Source organism: Pelophylax lessonae, assembly GCF_965119305.1.
Source record: "Pelophylax lessonae genome assembly, chromosome: 7".
Classification (NCBI taxonomy): domain Eukaryota; kingdom Metazoa; phylum Chordata; class Amphibia; order Anura; family Ranidae; genus Pelophylax; species Pelophylax lessonae.
The window spans coordinates 124896025-124917436 of record NC_138774.1 but is presented as its reverse complement, the minus strand read 5'-3'; the positions used below and the strand labels follow the sequence as shown (position 1 = coordinate 124917436).

The 21412-nt window shown below is 43.4% G+C and overlaps 1 protein-coding gene across 1 annotated transcript in view; it reads right to left on the bottom strand.

Moving 5' to 3' along the window:
• LOC309559567 (transmembrane 9 superfamily member 2-like) overlaps nucleotides 1-21412 on the bottom strand; it is a 132250-nt gene that overhangs the window by 80072 nt on the left and 30766 nt on the right. The window contains exons 3-6 of the mRNA XM_082262876.1: nucleotides 20957-21050; nucleotides 19409-19530; nucleotides 15559-15688; nucleotides 7533-7660 (exon numbers count right to left, since the gene is read on the bottom strand). Of these exons, the coding sequence (XP_082119002.1) occupies nucleotides 7533-7660; nucleotides 15559-15688; nucleotides 19409-19530; nucleotides 20957-21050 (474 nt within the window). The remainder of the gene's footprint in view (nucleotides 1-7532; nucleotides 7661-15558; nucleotides 15689-19408; nucleotides 19531-20956; nucleotides 21051-21412) is intronic.

The window sequence follows — 21412 nt, the reverse complement described above, 5'->3', positions numbered from 1 at the left end:
GGCCCCAATTACTATTGTTTGTACCCCTAAAAGGCTAGATGAGGAGTAGGGGGAGTATGGAACAGGCAGCACCCTCAAACCTTCAGAAGTATGAGATGAACCCCAACAACTTGGAAAGGTGGATCTCTCTCACACGTACCAACACAGACTATCCCCCAATTTAACTGATCCCCAAAGGTTTTTGATTAAATAGCGGAATAGAAAATATGATCCAAAAAAAGTGTATGTATATCACACGTACACAACCACACTAGGCCCCAATTACTATTGTTTGTACCCCTAAAAGGCTAGATGAGGAGTAGGGGGGGTATGGAACAGGCAGCACCCTCAAACCTTCAGAAGTATGAGATGAACCCCAACAACTTGGAAAGGTGGATCTCTCTCACACGTACCAACACAGACTATCCCCCAATTTAACTGATCCCCAAAGGTTTTTGATTAAATAGCGGAATAGAAAATATGATCCAAAAAAAGTGTATGTATATCACACGTACACAACCACACTAGGCCCCAATTACTATTGTTTGTACCCCTAAAAGGCTAGATGAGGAGTAGGGGGGGTATGGAACAGGCAGCACCCTCAAACCTTCAGAAGTATGAGATGAACCCCAACAACTTGGAAAGGTGGATCTCTCTCACACGTACCAACACAGACTATCCCCCAATTTAACTGATCCCCAAAGGTTTTTGATTAAATAGCGGAATAGAAAATATGATCCAAAAAAAGTGTATGTATATCACACGTACACAACCACACTAGGCCCCAATTACTATTGTTTGTACCCCTAAAAGGCTAGATGAGGAGTAGGGGGGAGTATGGAACAGGCAGCACCCTCAAACCTTCAGAAGTATGAGATGAACCCCAACAACTTGGAAAGGTGGATCTCTCTCACACGTACCAACACAGACTATCCCCCAATTTAACTGATCCCCAAAGGTTTTTGATTAAATAGCGGAATAGAAAATATGATCCAAAAAAAGTGTATGTATAGCACACGTACACAACCACACTGGGCCCCAATTACTATTGTTTGTACCCCTAAAAGGCTAGATGAGGAGTAGGGGGAGTATGGAACAGGCAGCACCCTCAAACCTTCAGAAGTATGAGATGAACCCCAACAACTTGGAAAGGTGGATCTCTCTCACACGTACCAACACAGACTATCCCCCAATTTAACTGATCCCCAAAGGTTTTTGATTAAATAGCGGAATAGAAAATATGATCCAAAAAAAGTGTATGTATATCACACGTACACAACCACACTAGGCCCCAATTACTATTGTTTGTACCCCTAAAAGGCTAGATGAGGAGTAGGGGGGGTATGGAACAGGCAGCACCCTCAAATCTTCAGAAGTATGAGATGAACCCCAAAAACTTGGAAAGGTGGATCTCTCTCACACGTACCAACACAGACTATCCCCCAATTTAACTGATCCCCAAAGGTTTTTGATTAAATAGCGGAATAGAAAATATGATCCAAAAAAAGTGTATGTATATCACACGTACACAACCACACTAGGCCCCAATTACTATTGTTTGTACCCCTAAAAGGCTAGATGAGGAGTAGGGGGGGTATGGAACAGGCAGCACCCTCAAACCTTCAGAAGTATGAGATGAACCCCAACAACTTGGAAAGGTGGATCTCTCTCACACGTACCAACACAGACTATCCCCCAATTTAACTGATCCCCAAAGGTTTTTGATTAAATAGCGGAATAGAAAATATGATCCAAAAAAAGTGTATGTATATCACACGTACACAACCACACTAGGCCCCAATTACTATTGTTTGTACCCCTAAAAGGCTAGATGAGGAGTAGGGGGGGTATGGAACAGGCAGCACCCTCAAACCTTCAGAAGTATGAGATGAACCCCAACAACTTGGAAAGGTGGATCTCTCTCACACGTACCAACACAGACTATCCCCCAATTTAACTGATCCCCAAAGGTTTTTGATTAAATAGCGGAATAGAAAATATGATCCAAAAAAAGTGTATGTATATCACACGTACACAACCACACTGGGCCCCAATTACTATTGTTTGTACCCCTAAAAGGCTAGATGAGGAGTAGGGGGAGTATGGAACAGGCAGCACCCTCAAACCTTCAGAAGTATGAGATGAACCCCAACAACTTGGAAAGGTGGATCTCTCTCACACGTACCAACACAGACTATCCCCCAATTTAACTGATCCCCAAAGGTTTTTGATTAAATAGCGGAATAGAAAATATGATCCAAAAAAAGTGTATGTATATCACACGTACACAACCACACTGGGCCCCAATTACTATTGTTTGTACCCCTAAAAGGCTAGATGAGGAGTAGGGGGAGTATGGAACAGGCAGCACCCTCAAACCTTCAGAAGTATGAGATGAACCCCAACAACTTGGAAAGGTGGATCTCTCTCACACGTACCAACACAGACTATCCCCCAATTTAACTGATCCCCAAAGGTTTTTGATTAAATAGCGGAATAGAAAATATGATCCAAAAAAAGTGTATGTATATCACACGTACACAACCACACTAGGCCCCAATTACTATTGTTTGTACCCCTAAAAGGCTAGATGAGGAGTAGGGGGAGTATGGAACAGGCAGCACCCTCAAATCTTCAGAAGTATGAGATTGTGTTCACTGCACCCCACAAAGATTGTGTTCACTGCACCTCACAAAGATTGTGTTCACTGTACCCCCCAAAGATTGTGTTCACTGCACCCCACAAAGATTCTGTTCACTGTACCCCACAAAGATTGTGTTCACTGCACCCTAAAAGGATGTTGTTCACTGCACCCCATAAAGATTGTGTTCACTGCACCCTAAAAGGATGTTGTTCACTGCACCCCAAAAAGATTGTGTTCACTGTACCCCCCCCAAAGATTGTGTTCACTGCACCCCACAAAGATTGTGTTCACTGTACCCCCCAAAGATTGTGTTCACTGCACCCCAAAAAGATTGTGTTCACTGTACCCCCCAAAGATTGTGTTCACTGCACCCCACAAAGATTCTGTTCACTGTACCCCACAAAGATTGTGTTCACTGCACCCCAAAAAGATTGTGTTCACTGTACCCCCCCAAAGATTGTGTTCACTGCACCCCACAAAGATTCTGTTCACTGCACCCCACAAAGGATTTTGTTCACTGCACCCCAAAAAGATTGTGTTCACTGCACCCCAAAAAGGATTTTGATCACTGCACCCCAAAAAGGATGTTGTTCACTGCACCCCAAAAATGATTTTGTTCACTCCACCCCAAAAAGATTGTGTTCACTGCACCCCACAAAGATTGTGTTCACTGCACCCCAAAAAGATTGTGTTCACTGTACCCCCCAAAGATTGTGTTCACTGCACCCCACAAAGATTGTGTTCACTGCACCCCAAAAAGATTGTGTTCACTGCACCCCAAAAAGATTGTGTTCACTGCACCCCAAAAAGGATGTTGTTCACTGCACCCCAAAAAGGATGTTGTTCACTCCACCCCAAAAAGATTGTGTTCACTGCACCCCACAAAGATTGTGTTCACTGCACCCCAAAAAGATTGTGTTCACTGCACCCCAAAAATGATTTTGTTCACTGCACCCCAAAAAGGATTTTGTTCACTGCACCCCAAAAAGGATGTTGTTCACTCCACCCCAAAAAGATTGTGTTCACTGCACCCCAAAAAGATTGTGTTCACTGCACCCCACAAAGGATTTTGTTCACTGCACCCCAAAAAGATTGTGTTCACTGCACCCCAAAAAGGATGTTGTTCACTGCACCCCAAAAAGGATTTTGTTCACTGCACCCCAAAAAGATTGTGTTCACTGCACCCCACAAAGGATTTTGTTCACTGCACCCCACAAAGATTGTGTTCACTGCACACCAAAAAGGATTGTGTTCACTGCACCCCAAAAAGATTTTGTTCACTGCACCCCAAAAAGATTGTGTTCACTGCAGCCCAAAAAGATTGTGTTCACTGCAGCCCAAAAAGATTGTGTTCACTGCAGCCCAAAAAGATTGTGTTCACTGCAGCCCAAAAAGATTGTGTTCACTGCAGCTCACACACAGAAAAATGGATGTGGATCACTGACACCTGCCTATCTCCAATCCCACACCACACAGCAATATCGATTGTAGTTTGTAGAACACAGTTTCCCTAAAATTCAGCAGACTCTGTCCCTAACAGAATTGAGAAGAGATCGTAGATCAGGATTGAGTGCAGATTCACCCCACCCCCCACACAGCAATATCGATTGTAGTTTGTAGAAGACACTGACCCTATAATTCAGCAGACTATCCCTAAAATGCCTACAACTCGCCCTGCCTAAACACTCCGACCTGTCCCTCAATTCTATCCGGACACAAATGGTTTTTTCCTGCCTATCTTTCCCTAATCAGCAGCCAGCACATTGATGTGTGCTCTGTCCCTTAGCTAAGCAGCAGAATGACGCTGCTGCGGCGGCTGCCTCGAACTTATAAAGACTTGGTCACATGCTTCAGACGGCCAATCACAGCTACTAAGACATTTGCAGGCATGGCTGGGATGGCTTAAGGCACACCAGTTAAACGATTGTTGATTGGCTGTTGAAAGCCCGCCATGAAAAGAGCGCCAAAGCATGCAAAACCCGGAAATAAAACGACCGAACACGGATTTTTACCCGAACATACAGTAAAGTGTCCGTGTCCGTGTTCGGGTAAAAAAAATCCAATTATTCGGTACGAACACGAATAATACAGTCCGTGTTCGCTCAACACTAGTAATATTTGTTAAACTGTTTTTCTCATGACAAAAAAAAAAAAGTCAATAAAAATTTCCCCTAGGAGAAAACTAGCCCTCTTCCTTGCACTACCCTAAAACCCATCTATCACTCACTTTTCCTTCCTTAACCTCTTTCTTTTCTGTCCCTTCTCTTCTATACAGCACATATTACTGGAGACCTTTGTTCTCTTAAACAGCTACCAGTATCGGTATTACTGTCTGATATCCATAGGCCTCTTGGGGCCGCTGGTCAAACTATTAGCGTCTTCCAATTATTAACACTTCCGATACAACTTCTTATACATTTAAACAGCTATAAAGAATTCTATATGATGCATTCCAGTACCAGACAGAGGATTTGTCACTAATTCATTTAATAATATTTGTCTATTTCAACCTAATTGAATGATAGACGTTATCAGAAAACTCACTTTACTCTATATAGATGGGTTTGAATATCTTTATAGCCTACAATTCTGACATATAACTTGTGTAAGTTTTGCATTATAAAATGACAAAGTGTTATATTCTTTTATGTATCCTTGTATGACTTTATTGTAAACTTTGATACACCTTTCAATAAAAATTCTTTTGGAAAAAAAAAAAAATTCCCTTGAATTAATTTCAGTACATGAAAGCGAATCACTGGCTGAAAACAGGAACCAAGCTCATGGCGGCTGCAGCAAGAGTGAGCCTGCATTAACCAGGTAAAACTGATGACGTATATGTACTTTTTATGTATCAGTAATGTTTGTTGAACTTAGGTTTATTTTTTATTTTTTCATGAGAAAAAAAACCAAACAATTTCTCCTAAATTTACAGTGCCTTGCGAAAGTATTCGGCCCCCTTGAACTTTTTGACCTTTTGCCACATTTCAGGCTTCAAACAAACAAAGATATAAAACTGTAATTTTTTGTGAAGAATCAACAAGTGGGACACAATCATGAAGTGGAACAAAATTTATTGGATATTTCAAACTTTGTTAAATAAAAAACTGAAAAATTGGGCGTGCAAAATTATTCAGTCCCTTTACTTTCAGTGCAGCAAACTCTCTCCAGAAGTTCTGTGAGGATCTCTGAATGATCCAATATTGACCTAAATGATTAATGATGATAAATAGAATGCACCTGTGTGTAACCAAGTCTCTATATAAATGCACCTGCACTGTGATAGTCTCAGAAGTCCGTTTAAAGCGCAGAGAGCATCATGAAGAACAAGGAACACATCAGGCAGGTCCGAGATACTGTTGTAGAGAAGTTTAAAGCCAGATTTGGATACAAAAAGATTTCCCAAGCTTTAAACATCCCAAGAAGCACTGTGCAAGCGATAATATTGAAATGGAAGGAGTATCAGACCACTGCAAATCTACGAAGACCTGGCCGTCCCTCTAAACTTTCAGCTCATACAAGGGGAAGACTGATCAGAGATGCAGCCAAGAGGCCCATGATCACTCTGGATGAACTGCACAGATCTACAGCTGAGGTGGGACACTCTGTCCATAGGACAACAATCAGTCGTATTACTGCTCAAATCTGGCCTTTATGGAAGAGTGGCAAGAAGAAAGACATTTCTTAAAGATATCCATAAAAAAAGTGTCGTTTAAAGTTTGCCACAAGCCACCTGGAAGACACACCAAACATGTGGAAGAAGGTGCTCTGGTCAGATGAAACCAAAAGCGAACTTTTTGGCAACAATGCAAGACCTTATGTTTGGCGTAAAAGCAACACAGCTCATCACCCTGAACACACCATCCCCACTGTCAAACATGGTGGTGGCAGCATCATGGTTTGGGCCTGCTTTTCTTCAGCAGGGACAGGGAAGATGGTTAAAATTGATGGGAAGATGGATGGAGCCAAATACAGGACCATTCTGGAAGAAAACCTGATGGAGTCTGCAAAAGACCTGAGACTGGGACGGAGATTTGTCTTCCAACAAGACAATGATCCAAAACATAAAGCAAAATCTACAATGGAATGGTTCACAAATAAACATATCCAGGTGTTAGAATGGCCAAGTCAAAGTCCAGACTTGAATCCAATTGAGAATCTGTGGAAAGAACTGAAAACTGCTGTTCACAAACGCTCTCCATCTAACCTCACTGAGCTCGAGCTGTTTTGCAAGGAGGAATGGGCAAAAATTTCAGTCTCTCGATGTGCAAAACTGATAGAGACATACCCCTAGCGACTTACAGCTGTAATCGCAGCAAAAGGTGGCGCTACAAAGTATTAACTTAAGGGGGCTGAATAATTTTGCACGCCCAATTTTTCAGTTTTTTATTTGTTAAAAAAGTTTGAAATATCCAATAAATTTCGTTCCACTTCATGATTGTGTCCCACTTGTTTTTGATTCTTCACAAAAAATTACAGTTTTATATCTTTATGTTTGAAACCTGAAATGTGGCAAAAGGTCAAAAAGTTCAAGGGGGCCGAATACTTTCGCAAGGCACTGTATTTTAGCGCACACAAACACAATATAGTTCCCCACAGTTTGGTAAAATATAAACAAACAATGTGTGGATAAATAGATACCAACCATGTTAAGCATTCTCAGCACTGCTCTACTGCAGCCCTGATCACTTGCACATGAAAGCTGATCACTGGCTAAAAACAGGAACCAAGCTCAGGGTAGCTGTGGCAGGGGTGAACCTCCATTAACCAGTTAAAACTGACGACGTATATGTTCTTTGGGCAGTACAAGTTAAGGGGTTAAATAACGAACCAGAAGACAAATATACATGCATTTTGTTTACTGAATACAAAGCAGTCTGAATAGTAACAAACCAAGGAGATGAATCACCTTTTTGGTTCAAGCCTTGCAGCAACAAGTCTTGCTCCATCCCAGTTTTCGTCTCTACCACTGTGATATGTGATGGTTATATCAACATGATTGAAGAGGTAAAGCGTGTCTTTCTTGTTAAACTCGTTCTAAAATGACAGACGTACACAGTATTAACATAATTATCCTATAATAGAACAGGTTTTACAATTGCTATTGTTGCAAAATTAAGGGGAATTCTAGAATCCAGTAGGTTTTCATTCAATATCAGAAGTGCTAAGCTAATGTATGCTAATAATACCGTTGTCAATAAATGAGGTCGTCATTAGTTTAATTAAGAATTACATACAAGGAGCACCTTGATATATTCTTTTACTGATTAACAACCACTTAAGAATCAGGCCTTTTCTGGCACTTTACATGTTTACAAGAAACAAAAAAAAAAAAAAAAATCAGTATTTTTTGCTAGAAAACTACCTGATTTCTCTGATGTTCATTGACAGACACAGCTCCAGATCATCATAACCATTGGGTTATACTGCCCCCTACAGGAGTAGTACACTAGGCAGAAAGAATCTGGCTACGCCTATGGGCAGTCCCAGGGGGTAAACGCCCTCTCCCTGCTATAGGTACTTCGTTTTTATACAAGCAGTGTCAGAAGAATTACAACTCCACAGAGGGTGGGTGCTGTGTCCATCAATGAACATCAGAGAAATGGATTGGATTTTACCGTAAGTCAAAAATCCTATTTTCTCTTTCGTCCATTGACGGACACAGCTCCTGATCTTCATAACCACTGGGATGTCCCAAAGCAGTGTTAAAACGTGAGGGGTGGGAACAACAAAAAAAAATCCCAAGGCTATAACAGTAGCCAACCAGGCAACAGGAGCTCAACCAAAACACTGGAGCCAACCTGAAGAAAAAAAAAAAAGAAAAAAAAAACACAATACACCCTCAAAGAGGATCAAGTCCTCTAAACAGCAACCTGCAAAACCCTGCGGCCAAAAGAAGCATCCGCAGATGCCAGCACATCCACTTTATAGAACTTTGTGAAAGTGTGCACCGACGACCAGGTTGCCACCTTGCAAACCTGCGTCATTGACGCCTGAAGACGGAAGACCCAAGAGGCACTGAGCGCCCGAGTAGAGTGCTCCTTGACAGGGAAAGGAGGAACCTGACCCTTGATGGAATAGGCCTGAATCTCTGTCTGTCTGATCCATCTGGAAATGGTCGCAGAGGAAGCAGATAATCCTTTCCGAGGCCCATCCGTGAGCACAAATAGTGAGTCTGACTTCCTAAAAGCTGCCAAGTACACCCCAATTGCCCGGACCACATCCAAGGTATGCAAAGAAATTTCCTTCGGATGTTTCAGCCTGGGACACAGAGAAGGCAACACAATGTCTTCATTCAAATGAAAATCAGAGACAACCTTTGGGAGGAACAACAGTCAGGGGCGAAGAACCACCTTTTCGTTGTGAATCACCAAGTAAGGTGAATGACAGGATAACCTCGCCAATTCCCGACACTCTGCGTGGATAAAATGATAGTCACCAAAAAAGCCACCTTCTGAGACAGCGTAAGCAAGGGAATCTCCTGAAGATTCTCAAAAGGAGGCTTCAGGAGGACCAAAAAGCACCAATTTGAGGTCCCAAGGCGGCAACAGAGACCGCACTGGAGGAACCAAAATGTTGGACACCCTGAAAAAAAAAAAAAAAAAAAGGTACACACCAGGGAGTGTGTGGCCAAGGGTCATTGGAAGAAGACCACCAAAGCCAACACCTGGCCCTTGATGGTATTCAAGGCCAGTTGCTGTTTAATTCCCCATTGAAGGAAGGTCAAAAATCCGAGGCCACCAAGAAGGAGCGAGGATGAACCCGAAGAGACTCACACGACGCAAGTAGATTTCCTAGCTTTAACAGCGTTGGAATTACTGAGTCTGATAAACTTCTATCCATCAGCACCTGGCGTTCAACAGCCAAGCTGTCAAAGCCAGCGACTAAAGCAGGACGGAAGATAGGTCCCTGGGACAGCAGATACTCCCTAATAGGAAGCTTCCAAGGAACGTCAGCCGCACCAGATCGGTGTACCAAGCCCAGCGAGGCCAGTCCGGAGCCACTAGGATGACCAGAATCTCTTCTGCCTTGATCCTGCTTAGAAGTCTTGGTAGACGCTTGAGAGGAGGAAAAGGCATAACGCAGACAATACTGACCCCATGGGGCCACCAGCGTGTCTGGCTTCAGTCAGAGGATCCTGTGACCGAGCCACAAACCTCTGCACCTTTTTGTTGAGCCGAGACACCAACAGACCCACCTTGGGGATTCCCCATCGGAGACACAACTGATGAAACACCTCCAGATGAAGGGACCACTCCCCTTGGTCAAACGCCTTCTAACTGAGGTAATCCGCCTGCCAGTTTTCTACCCCGGGAATGTAGACAGCGGAGAGGGCTGGAATGAAGCGTTCTGCCGTCTCAAGCTGCCAGGACACTTTTTGTTCCCCTCTTGATGATTGAAATAAGCCACGGCCATGGCATTGTACGATTGAATGCGCACTAAATGCACACTGGACATCCCTGAAGACAATCCGTCCAATAGTCCAGGCACAGTCTGATTGCTCGGAGTTCCAAGACATCGATTAGTAGTCTGGACTCTTCCAGTGTCCAGATCCCCCGAGCAGAATTCTTGCCGAGGATGCCTCCCCAGCTGGACAGGCTGGCATCCATGATGACCACTGTCCAATACAAGGGGAGGAAGGATTTGCCGAGCCGAAGCGCTGGAGAAGGAAGCCACCATATAAGTGACTCCTTCGTTCCCCCGGCTCAGCCGGATCCGATTGTCCAGAGACTGCAGAGTCTTGTCCCATTTGGCCATAATCTCCCTTTGCAGGGACCTTGTATGAAACTGTGCAAACTAAACTGCCAGACCCAGATAGTCCAGGTTTGTGGATGGAACCAGAGCAGACTTCTGAAAACTCAGAATCTAGCCAAACTCCCTCAGAGGTCATATGATGATTTCCAGGTTTTCCACCAGAGCACCTGCACAAAAGCAGTTTTGCCGCTCTGGATGGCTTGTGAGTGCCAAAGGGAACCTGCCCTTCCGCCACAGCTGCATCCTCCCATCTTCAAAGTCTCACACACAGATAAAATCAGTACTTTCAACAGCGCCCTTTCGAGCGCGGTTGCAGATGTGGAGGATTAATCATTCTCACTATCCGAGGATTCCAGGTGTGTGGTCGCAGACCCAGCAGGGTGACCTACATCTGCAGCAGCCGAATGAGATTCTGGATCTGAGAAGACAGGTGAGGGGGGAAAAGGGGGTGCTTTCTGCTAGCCAGCCGTCCGAAAAACCCTCTCTACCCGGGACACAAAGGACACCAGGACCACCTCCAGTGCATCGATGGATGGTTGGGACCCGGAGGAGCCCACAGCCTCAGAGAGGGGGCCAGGTGGGGGGGGATGTGCTCCAAAGACTCCATGAGTTACCAGGGGGACCCCACAAAAAGCGTAAAATACTGCAAAGGAACAACCCCCACCGCGCTGGCAGCACCACCTGGTCGCCAGGCACAAGCACTAAGCGATCCTCAGCAGAGAGGAAGATAACCCCACCAGACTCACCACCCAGCAGAAACAGGCACCTGCAGCCACCAGGATAGTCTGCACTCCATGTGCGATGATCAGGAAGTGAAAAGATCCAGGAGTCCGCACTCCACTGAGAAGGGCTCCCACCTCCGTAATCGCCACCCACAGGGCTCCACTGTCATGGCCGCCGCTATTTTCCACTGCAAAATGGCCACCAGATTACACAAACATGACCGCCGTGCATAGAAACATACAGGCTACAGCAAAATGGCAGCACCACGAGGCTCTTAGGGACCCAAGAGGGATCCCTAGGCCTCAAGGACAGACCCAGGCAGGACGAGGGGCCCTGGCAGAAGCCCCCACCAGGTACAACTCCCCCCGCACAGCCGATTACCCGGTTGCTAGTGACGCGACCCCCCCCCCCCCCCATCACCAGCACAGCGCCCTGCCCCCACCTCAGGAGGTGGACCAGACCATCCAAACAGCCCCAGCATAAATGGAGGGGGGGGGGCAGGGAAACAGAGGAAAGGGGGGGTTTCTGGATGGGAAGGAGGGGAACCCGGGGGTCCAACTGTCCCAAGGAATGGCCCACATCCACCCCAAACCCCTCCAGGGGAGTGGGGGGGGGGGGGGACATCTACTCACCATACCAGGAACCAGGCGGGCACCGCTCCAGACAGAAGCCATCGAAAAGGGGGGCTGTCGACCAGAAAGGAACGCTGTGACTCAAGCCGAGACCCAGTCGTATGCGATCTCGCAAGGCGTTTAACTCACAGGCCAGCCCCCGTCCAGTGGGGCTATGTTGCGGCCTACCTAGCACGGAGCGGAGGTCTTCAGGCGCTCGCTGGCCAGACTGCGGTGACCACTGGATCTAGATTATTCAGTCCGTCACCCAGTCCGGCAGTTGATTGTAGATCTCTCACAAGAAGAAAAAAAAAAAAAAAAAAACGGAGAAAAAAATGTATATTTTAAACAATTTGCCAAGACCAGAGATCCCAGCAAGGAACTAGGTCCTTACTCCTAAATAGGCAGAAAAAACTAGAGTACCCATAGCAGGGAGCGGGAGTATACCTCCTGGGACTGCCCATAGGCATAACCAGGTTATTTTTATGCCTAGTGTCCTACTCCTGTAGGGGGAAGTATAACTTAAGGGTATGAAGATCAGGAGCTGTGTCCGTCAATGAACGAAAGAGAAACACACTTTAATAAAATTGAATGCAAAAAAACAAAATATATAACCCAATTTTTTGGTAACATATAAAGATGATGTTACGACAAGTAAATATACTGTATATTGAACAGGCCATGTTTTAAAGCTGAGCATGCTCTTGGAATGGCAACAAACTACGATAATTTAAATTCTCCAAATCTCTTAAGTTTTTACAGGTTACCAGTTTAGAGTTACAGAGGTCCAGCGCAAGAATTATTGCTCTCGCTATAACGTTTGCGGCGATAACTCCCATGTGTGGTGCAAACACCATTTACATATGCGTGTGTGACTTAGGTATGCATTTGCTTCTGCACATGAGCACAGAAGGATGGGGGAGCTTTAACTCTATTTATTTTCTTATTTTATTTTATTTTTTTATCACTTTTTTCCTATGACAAGAAATGTAAACATCCCTTGTAATAGAAATAAGAGAGGACAGGTCTTCTTTATGAAAAGATCGGCGGTCTTTACGACCCCAAATTTCTCCTTTACCTTTGAAAACAAAAGCCCTAGACCGGAAGTGACGTCATGCCGTTGCTCTGGTCCTCCTAGGTCAGGGGTCTCCAAACTATGGCCCTCCAGTTTTTCAGGAACTACAATTGCCATCATGCCTAGTCAAGTCTGTGAATGTAAGAGTTTTACAATGCCTCATGGGATGTGTAGATCCCGCAGCAGCTGGAGGGCCGTAGTTTGGAGATCCCTGTCCTACATCATAGAGGTATGGAAAGACAATCGGATCACCTGCCCGAGAAGCACTGTCGAGTGGCGGGGGGGTTGGGCGATTTGGAACCAGAACCCCTCCCACTGCTTCTAAAAGTGATCCAGCGGCTAATCAGCCACTCAGATTACTTTTTGACAAAGAGGCTGAAATAAAATTAAAATACCGTAGTTATGGCTGATAGCTTTAGCCTAAATCCTGATAAACCACTTCAACGAGGCAACGTACATATATGTATTGCGGTCTTTCAACCTCTAGGGACATTTTAAAAAAGGGAAATCTAAAGTGGCATTAATCTTGAATTACAGCTATTTCCTGACAGCCCATTGCAAACCTAGAAGTGATGCTTGATTACCTAACAGTATGCTCCCATTAAAGGAAATCTTTTGCAAATCATAATACAGTACTTGGGATTGCATACAACTCCGAAGTGAACATAGACAGGAGGACTTCACTTTCAGTTCGTACACGGAGACTCAACATTGTGACTTGACTGGCCCCACACCCCACCCCAGCCCCTCCCCTCTTTTGATCCTACAGATCTTCCTACACCATTCTTTCACTATACTCTTCCACAATTTTTCTCCTCTTTCTTTCCGAACACTTTTGATGCCCCCGAAAATATTTGCAGATTTTCTTAACCCCCCCCCACACACACTTTTTTTGTTCTTCCTTCCCCCTTTTTTATACCACATTTTATTTTAAAGGTGTTGGCTATCAATGGCAAAAAGCATTCTTGATTTACTATTGCAGTGCATTGTTCTCTTTGGTGCCTACAGGGAGTGTGCATACCTAGGCAACAATTTCCACTCATCCTCGCTAGTACATGTAACTGAGACATTGTAGTCCCCGATGAGATGTGCCTTTCTTAGCCACACGGTTTGTACTATCCCAATGTGCCTTTACTTGCGGTTTATTTCTTCCTGTAAAACTTGGAAAATTCTATGAAAACGCTTTGTAAAATACAGTACTTGTCTCAGAAGCATGTAATGGAAACGGTCATTCCCCTGAAGATGAACCTGTTCAGCTTAGTAGTCATTCCCTTGGAACAAGTATATGGCCTTGGAGGTTAAATTTTGTCACAAGATTTTGAAATGAATGCCTTCCTTTTATGAAATATCCTTTACATCTCAGTAATAAGCTTAAAGCTTATCTCCAGAATTCAGCCACATTGCAAAAGGTGTACAAAAAAACTAGGAATTAAATTAATAAGCTGCATGCCACCTCCTGAGCTTATCTCTTTCATTTACATCAGACAGTTTTATGGAGCTCAGGGAGGATAGCAATCATTACATTTCTGGAACTCCAAAGCTGGATCTTCTAGGCTGAGCCTCTTCGGGTGCAGATTCGCATGTAGCTGCTATGCCTGCCCTTCCCCTCCTCCTGCCCAGTCAGAGTGTTTTAGACTATCTAAGGCAGGGGTCTTCAAACTATGGCCCCCCAGTTGTTCATGAACTACAATTCCCATCATGCCTAGTCATATCTGTGAATGTCAGAGTTTTACAATGCCTCATGGGATGTGTAGTTCCGCAACAGCTGGAGGGCCGTAGTTTGAGGATCCTTGATCAAAGGAGTCAAGTGCAAGCTTTAAAACTTAAGTTACTGTATAAAGTCAGTTGATTTGCAACCCATGGTTCCTTCTTTCTTCTCTCATCATCATATTAATGAAATTATTACATACAGCCTTTTAATTCCATACTTCCACATAGACTCTCTGACATCAGCAGTAGGTCTCTATACAATGCAGGCAGATCATGGCTGATGGCAGAGGCAGGGGAAATACATTTGGGTAAGAATGTAGATGATCCTGGACTTCCACAAACAAGTGCTACTTGACTTGCTTTAATGTAATGGAATACTCATCAATGTGTAATAAAGTGATACTAAAAACAAAAAAAACTGCTTCACTAAACTTTGTACTACTTTTCTAGTTAAAAATTAATATAAAAACTATTGAAACTAAAAAAAAAAAAAAAAAAAAAAAAATAAATAAATAAAACATGTTTATAATTATCTGCTCTGTGTAGTGGTTTTGCACAGTGCTGCCCTGATCCTCCTCTTCGCTGGTACCCCCATAGCAAGAGAAGAGAGAAAGAGAAAAATGTTTTTCCAGTGCAGGGCAAGCCAATCTACCACTTCACACTGAGCCGCGGCCAATGTCACAGTCATTGTTTGACATTTAAAAAGGTTTTGTTTATTGAAAACATGTGATTGGCACTGCTGTCATCCCACTGCACACCAGCCGCTGCATTGTAACAGTAGCTGGTGTGAATGTATCCTTTAAAAGAAGTATGGGAATTTTATTTTATTTTTTAAATCATTCATACTTAGGTAAACGTAGCATCTGTCTGATCCTGCATCTGTCCCCTGCTGACTGAGAGCCAAGCCATCAAAGACCACTGATCGCTCCGTTCTCAGAGCTCCCTGAGCAGAGAGCTGTTGACTGTCAGTCATGGGCTCTCTGCTCTGCCCCAACTCCCCCCCTTTGACTGTACTTCTCCTTTAAAACATTTCTTTTAGCAGTTGCCAGTATCAAACTTACATTGATTACACAGGCATCCTTCACTCTGCCATCTGGAGTGACTGCACACCCAACAGGGAACCCTGGACTGCAGTATTTCTGACCATCCTCCACTTCATAACACCAGGTAACAGGCATATTATCAATGATCCTAGAAATTTGAAAAGCATTCAGATTAGCCATAACATGCAATATACAGTATTATATAGTATAATATAGTACACCAAAAAATAGGATAATATTGTCTGTCAAATTACTTGAAGCATCTCTAAATCCTGCCAAAAAAGTAATTATTGCAATCCTTAGATGAGGTGGCTGCATTTGTTTTCCTTTTTTTATAGGCTTTTTTCCTTTATTTTCACTCAATAAACCTGCCAGTATAACACTTCCTGTTCCAGAGTGACAACACTCACTCACTGTATCTATGGAGGAGCAGCATTGGTCACCTTAACTACTTTACCACTAGAGCATTTTGCGGTCTTACGTCTGGGCCACTTTTTGCGATCCGGCGCTGTGCGACTTTAACTGACAATTGCGCGGTCGTACGACGCCATACCCAAACGAAATTGACGTCCTTTTTTTCCCCACAAACAGAGCTTTCTTTTGGTGGTATTTGATCACCTGTGCAATTTTTACTTTTTGCGCTATAAACAAAAAAAGAGCGTAAATTTTGAAAAAACAACAATATTTTTCACATTTTTTTATATGAAATTCCCCCCAAAAAAATGTAAAAATCAAAATTTTTTTTAATTTTTGGCCAATTTGTTTTCTGCTACCTATGTTTGGTAAAAAAATTCACAATAAGCGTATTTTGATTGGTTTGCGCAAAAGTTATTGCGTTTACTAACAAAGAGAAAGATTTCTGTCATTTTTGGTGTTTTTTTTTTTTAACGCGTAATGGCGGCGATCTGCGATTTTTTTTGCGGGACTGCGACATTGCAGCGGACAGATCGGACCCTTGACTGACATTTTTGACACTTTTGGGGGTACCAGTGACATTACTGCAGTAATCAGTGCTATAAATATGCACTGTTACTGTAAAAATGACACTGGCAGGGAAGGGGTTAATTTTATTGGAGAGGGAGGGGTTAATGTATGCCTGGTGCTTACTGACGTGTGGGGGGGGGAGGTGACTGAGTGACACAAGGACAGATCCAGGGTTCAGCTATGCTGAACCCTGCAATCTGACCCTGCCTGTCACTTCAGAGATCTCCAGACTCGATCCCCGACGATCGGGGAAGAGCGGCGGCGATCGCCGCTGCTCCTCCCCTGGCCCGACTCCCGCTGTGACTGAAAACAGCGGGAGCGAGTCTCCGGCAGCGCGCGAGCACCGCCCACAAGGGGGAGTGTCTGATGACGTAGTACTACGTCGTCAGACGATAACGAGCCACTTTGCCGCAGTAGTACTACGGTACTCAGTGGTAAAGTGGTTAAGATAGACGTACAAAACACTCATGCCCCATCATAACTTAGGGGGAGGCATTTTGTAGTGCATAAAGATCACAGGAAACAATGGTATTAATAAGAGTGCCGCACAAACAGAAATCACAGACGTTGTCAGCTCATAACATTTCTGGCAGGATCAACACTCAGATAGAGGTGTTCAAAGTTGGGGTTCAGGCCTGGTTCACATCTATGTGGGTGTGCGGCCCGTGTTCACAGCAGGCCATTCATTTGAATGGGCTGCCGTGCCCGCATTTACTACAGAAAAAAGGCGCATGTAGCATTTTAAAAATGCTGTGGCAAGGAACTAGCATGGTGCTTTTGCACCATGAGATTTCCCTGCGGTTCCTCCGCCCACAAATGCATTGTGTTTTTAGATGCGTGGGTGTGCCATTAAGAATGAATCGCAGCCCTGCGATTTTCTTAAACAGCGGCATGTTTTGACTGTGTGTGTGCCATTAGGAAGGAATGCCAGCCTTGCAATGTTATTAAACAGCAGCATGTTTTGACAGTGGGTGGTTGCGGGTCCGAGAATCACTGCAATTACCGCACTAACAACCACTAAAATAGATATGAACCAGGGCCTTACATACACTTAGTTATTTTTCACACTTTACGCTCTCTGTTACCCAGCACTTCTCTCCTCATAGCTGAAACAGTTAGAGATGCTACTAAAATGTAACAGGTTTGTTGCAGACTCAAACTTTCCTTTGATCAGCTTGATAAAGGGGGGTATCCAGTTGCACTGTACAGTGGTCTGCGAGAAATCAGTCATTTCCGAAGCCTGCTGCAGCTGAAACCGATGTGGAGAGCTTGCCAGGGAAATGTTAATTTACAGTGAGAGGTCATGCAATGATTAAAGAGAAAGTAAAATCTTCACTTTTTTTTTTTCTTGCAAAGTAAATGCATAATGTGCTAGTATGCATCGCATACTAGCACATTTTGTGACACTTCCCTGCAAACGAAGCGCGCGTCGTCCCTGCTGGAGGCCGCATCCATCTTCGCCCGACTTCCTTCCGGGCGTGCGGACTTCGGCTGTGCTACTGGCCGGAGCCAGGTGACATCACTACCGCCCATGTGCGCGGGACCCGCTGGTCACAGGACAGGGCTCTGAAGAAATGGCACTGGCGGCCGTTTCTTCAGAGCGCATGCTCCGATGACGTCATCAGCTACACGCAATGTAAATATCTCCTAAATGATGCAAGTTTAGGAGATATTTACAGTACCTATAGGTAAGCCTTATTATAGGCTTACCTATAGGTACAAATTAGAAAAGATACATTTACAACCACTTTAATACTGACCTACATTCATTTGTGTCTTTTATATCTGTATGGAGGTTAGCTGACATACCAATTGTGGTCCACAGAATCCTGACCCAAACTTGTCTTTGGGTCTTTAGACCCATTTGGATCTATCCAGTCGGAAGCAGAACTTAATGTGCATTGTGTTAAAGGGTAATTCCACTTTCACAGAAAATAAAGAAAATAGCATATACAATTACTACACAAGCCAAATTGTAATTTAATGTTAAGGTGACTTTTCTTGTCAGACTGCAGCCGCTGTAAGTTTCTGTAAAATCCAATGGCAACCTGGAGGCATTCTGTACATTGCTGGTGTACAAAAGGCCCCCAGAATTGTAATTTTCTGCTTGTGTGATTGGCTCACCAATTTACCCAGAAGTGCGCCAACATTAGTCAAATTTTAAACATGCCTTGCAGTAGGAATTTTAGTTTTGGTGAGATACTCCCAAATGGATTTTAACACCGGCGCTGTCAATCTGCTATAGGCCGGGGCGGGAGTTTCCTACTTCGGAGTGGACGCCAAAGGATGACCTCTCGCAAGGCGCAATCTGTCACCAGCCGATGACTGATCACTATACCGGCCCGCTGCCAGTGTCATGTGATCGCTGTCACAATGGATGGCTTCCTTTCATGCCATCCATTGTATACAATTGTGTTGCTAGCTGTGATTGGTCACAGTGATCACATGGTACAGACAGGGCCAATCACAGCCTATCAGTACCACGTGATAAGCTTTGGCCAATCATAGCTAATCACAACAAAAGACACTGAATGAAGCAGTTTCATTCAGTAAAAATGGTTGCTTATACCAATGACATTCATTGGTAGAAGCGATCATAATGTGTATAAAAAAAATAATAAAATACTGATAATTTCCCCAGAGTAGTATACTGTTACTATGGTAAGAGAGTGTATTGCTCTGGTCACAGTGTGTTAAAAAAGAAAAAAAAAAAAATTGAAACAAAATAAAATGTGTGCTGCAACATAGTATAACATTAAAGGCCAATTAAACCTAAAATAGAACAGGAAAAAAGTTCTCCTACACTAAAAGGCAAACATTGACATTTTAGAGAGAGTTTAAACAAAAAAAGCCATATGAATGGATGACGAATCCTTCTACTTACCAGTGATGCTGATAGTTAAGCTGGATACCCTTTTTTATGAAGTCAAACTCAGCAGTTTTAGTGTTTTGGTCATATTCACGTTTACAAACCAGCGCACAGCTTTCATTCTTGTTAAAGTGAAACTGGGGACAAAAGGAAGCAAGAAAGTTTAAGACTAAAAGCATTTTAGCAAATAGAATTGAAATACATATTGTATATGTGAAATATTTTTCCGGACAGTTTTAAATTGCGTAATAAACTGAACTGGACATAAGTTTAACTTGCACAGAATAAAACAGACTAAAACAGACTATCATTTGTGACAAATCTGATCAGTATTGAAATGTAGAAAAAAAGATATAAACGGGTTCATGTTAAGAACATGTAAAAGTCTATTTAAGTTCCCGCGATGCAGTATTTGGTTAGGCCATACAAGGGTTAATTGAATAGACGGACAAATGGATGCGGAGTGTTGAGCGGGTGATACGACGCGAGACACGGAGAGGCATGATCACTCACGTAACAGAGGAAGGATATTTAAATAAAGTTGTCGAGCCAAGCAGCCACCCCCTGTGACGAACTCGGAAGTGAGGAAACGCGTCAGCACGTGGCTACACGGCGACCAGAGGAGACACCAGGATGTACATTGATAGCGTCTGTGATGGGAAGATTAGATATGGAAACAGCACCTCATTGTATTTATATCAATAACACGTAAACTGTTTTTAAGCAATGTGAGCAGCTTTTTTTATCTTTTAAATAAAATTTGTGGTGGTTTGGTTACTATGCCAATGGAAGTTTCCCTTTTTTCCTCCACATGATATGTGGCATATTACACGGTGTGTATCTGCCCTTGAGTTGGTGATTTCAACCTAAAAAGCTGTTTTGCCAACCATGAGAATGGAAGGCATTTATGCCTCGTTTCCACTGAGTGGTACGGTTCGGTACACAATTTTTGCTGTTTCCATTGTCAAAAGTTGTAAATGGTACCCTAATTCCAAACCATACCGTACCACTTTTCTGGTACCCTTTCGTTGGGGTACCAAATACATTAGTACCGTACCAACAGGGTGGAGCAATACTGTTGAGCTTAGGTACTGTTGTCAGTGGAAACGCAAGCCTGATCAAGGTGTACCGTACCAAACCGTACCGTACCACTTAGTGGAAACGAGGCTTTAGAGTTGGTGAGTTTTTGATTTAAAGTGCGAGGGATCAATAACTGCATGTGAGGTGGCGTTTCGATATGGAGATTTACAAAAAGGACTGTTTTATACAAAAGAGGACTACACTGATTTTATGTTACAGAGCAGTGGCACATTGAAGTTTTAGCATGAAGAACAGCACTGGGTGTTTTACATCATATGTACTTACTTTAGGATTTAAATTTTGTTTGCATTTTCACAGTGCTACCTGTTAAAGTGACACACTGTACCTTTTTATCATTTGCATTTATAGATGTTCATGGTGGCAGCAGTGTAATTTATTAGCACAGATAATGACTAACAGAATTTTGTTTGGTATCATAGTGTGATAGCGTGGATTTTTTGATTGTACAGAAAAAATATATACTTTATATGGTGATGAAGCAATTCTTTCTCCAAAAAGGACTTGTCCAAGGTTTTCAGAAGGATGTTTCTCATGTTCGTCCTTGCAGAAGTCAAAGCTATGTAAAAGAAAAAAGCAGAAGTTAGCGGACAAAAAAAACAAAACAAAAAAATAAAAAAAAACACACGTCCTCCTGGTTTATCCCTTTAAAATATCTAGTTATCCAGGGTGATCCTAACTTCCTGTTTGAGCTGACAACACAATGCCTCAGCCACACTGAAATCCCAGCCAGTGTTGTCAGCCATGTCTGATGGATTACTAAGCTCTGCCTATCCCTGGCCCTCTCCACACACAAAGATGGATTTCCTTACCAACAAAACAATACTGCTGCCTTGACTGCCAACAAACTGTGTACAGAAAGGGACTCTCGATATCCTGTGCTAACAGAAGTGGGTGATGCTGAGTGTCCCTCAACCTGGA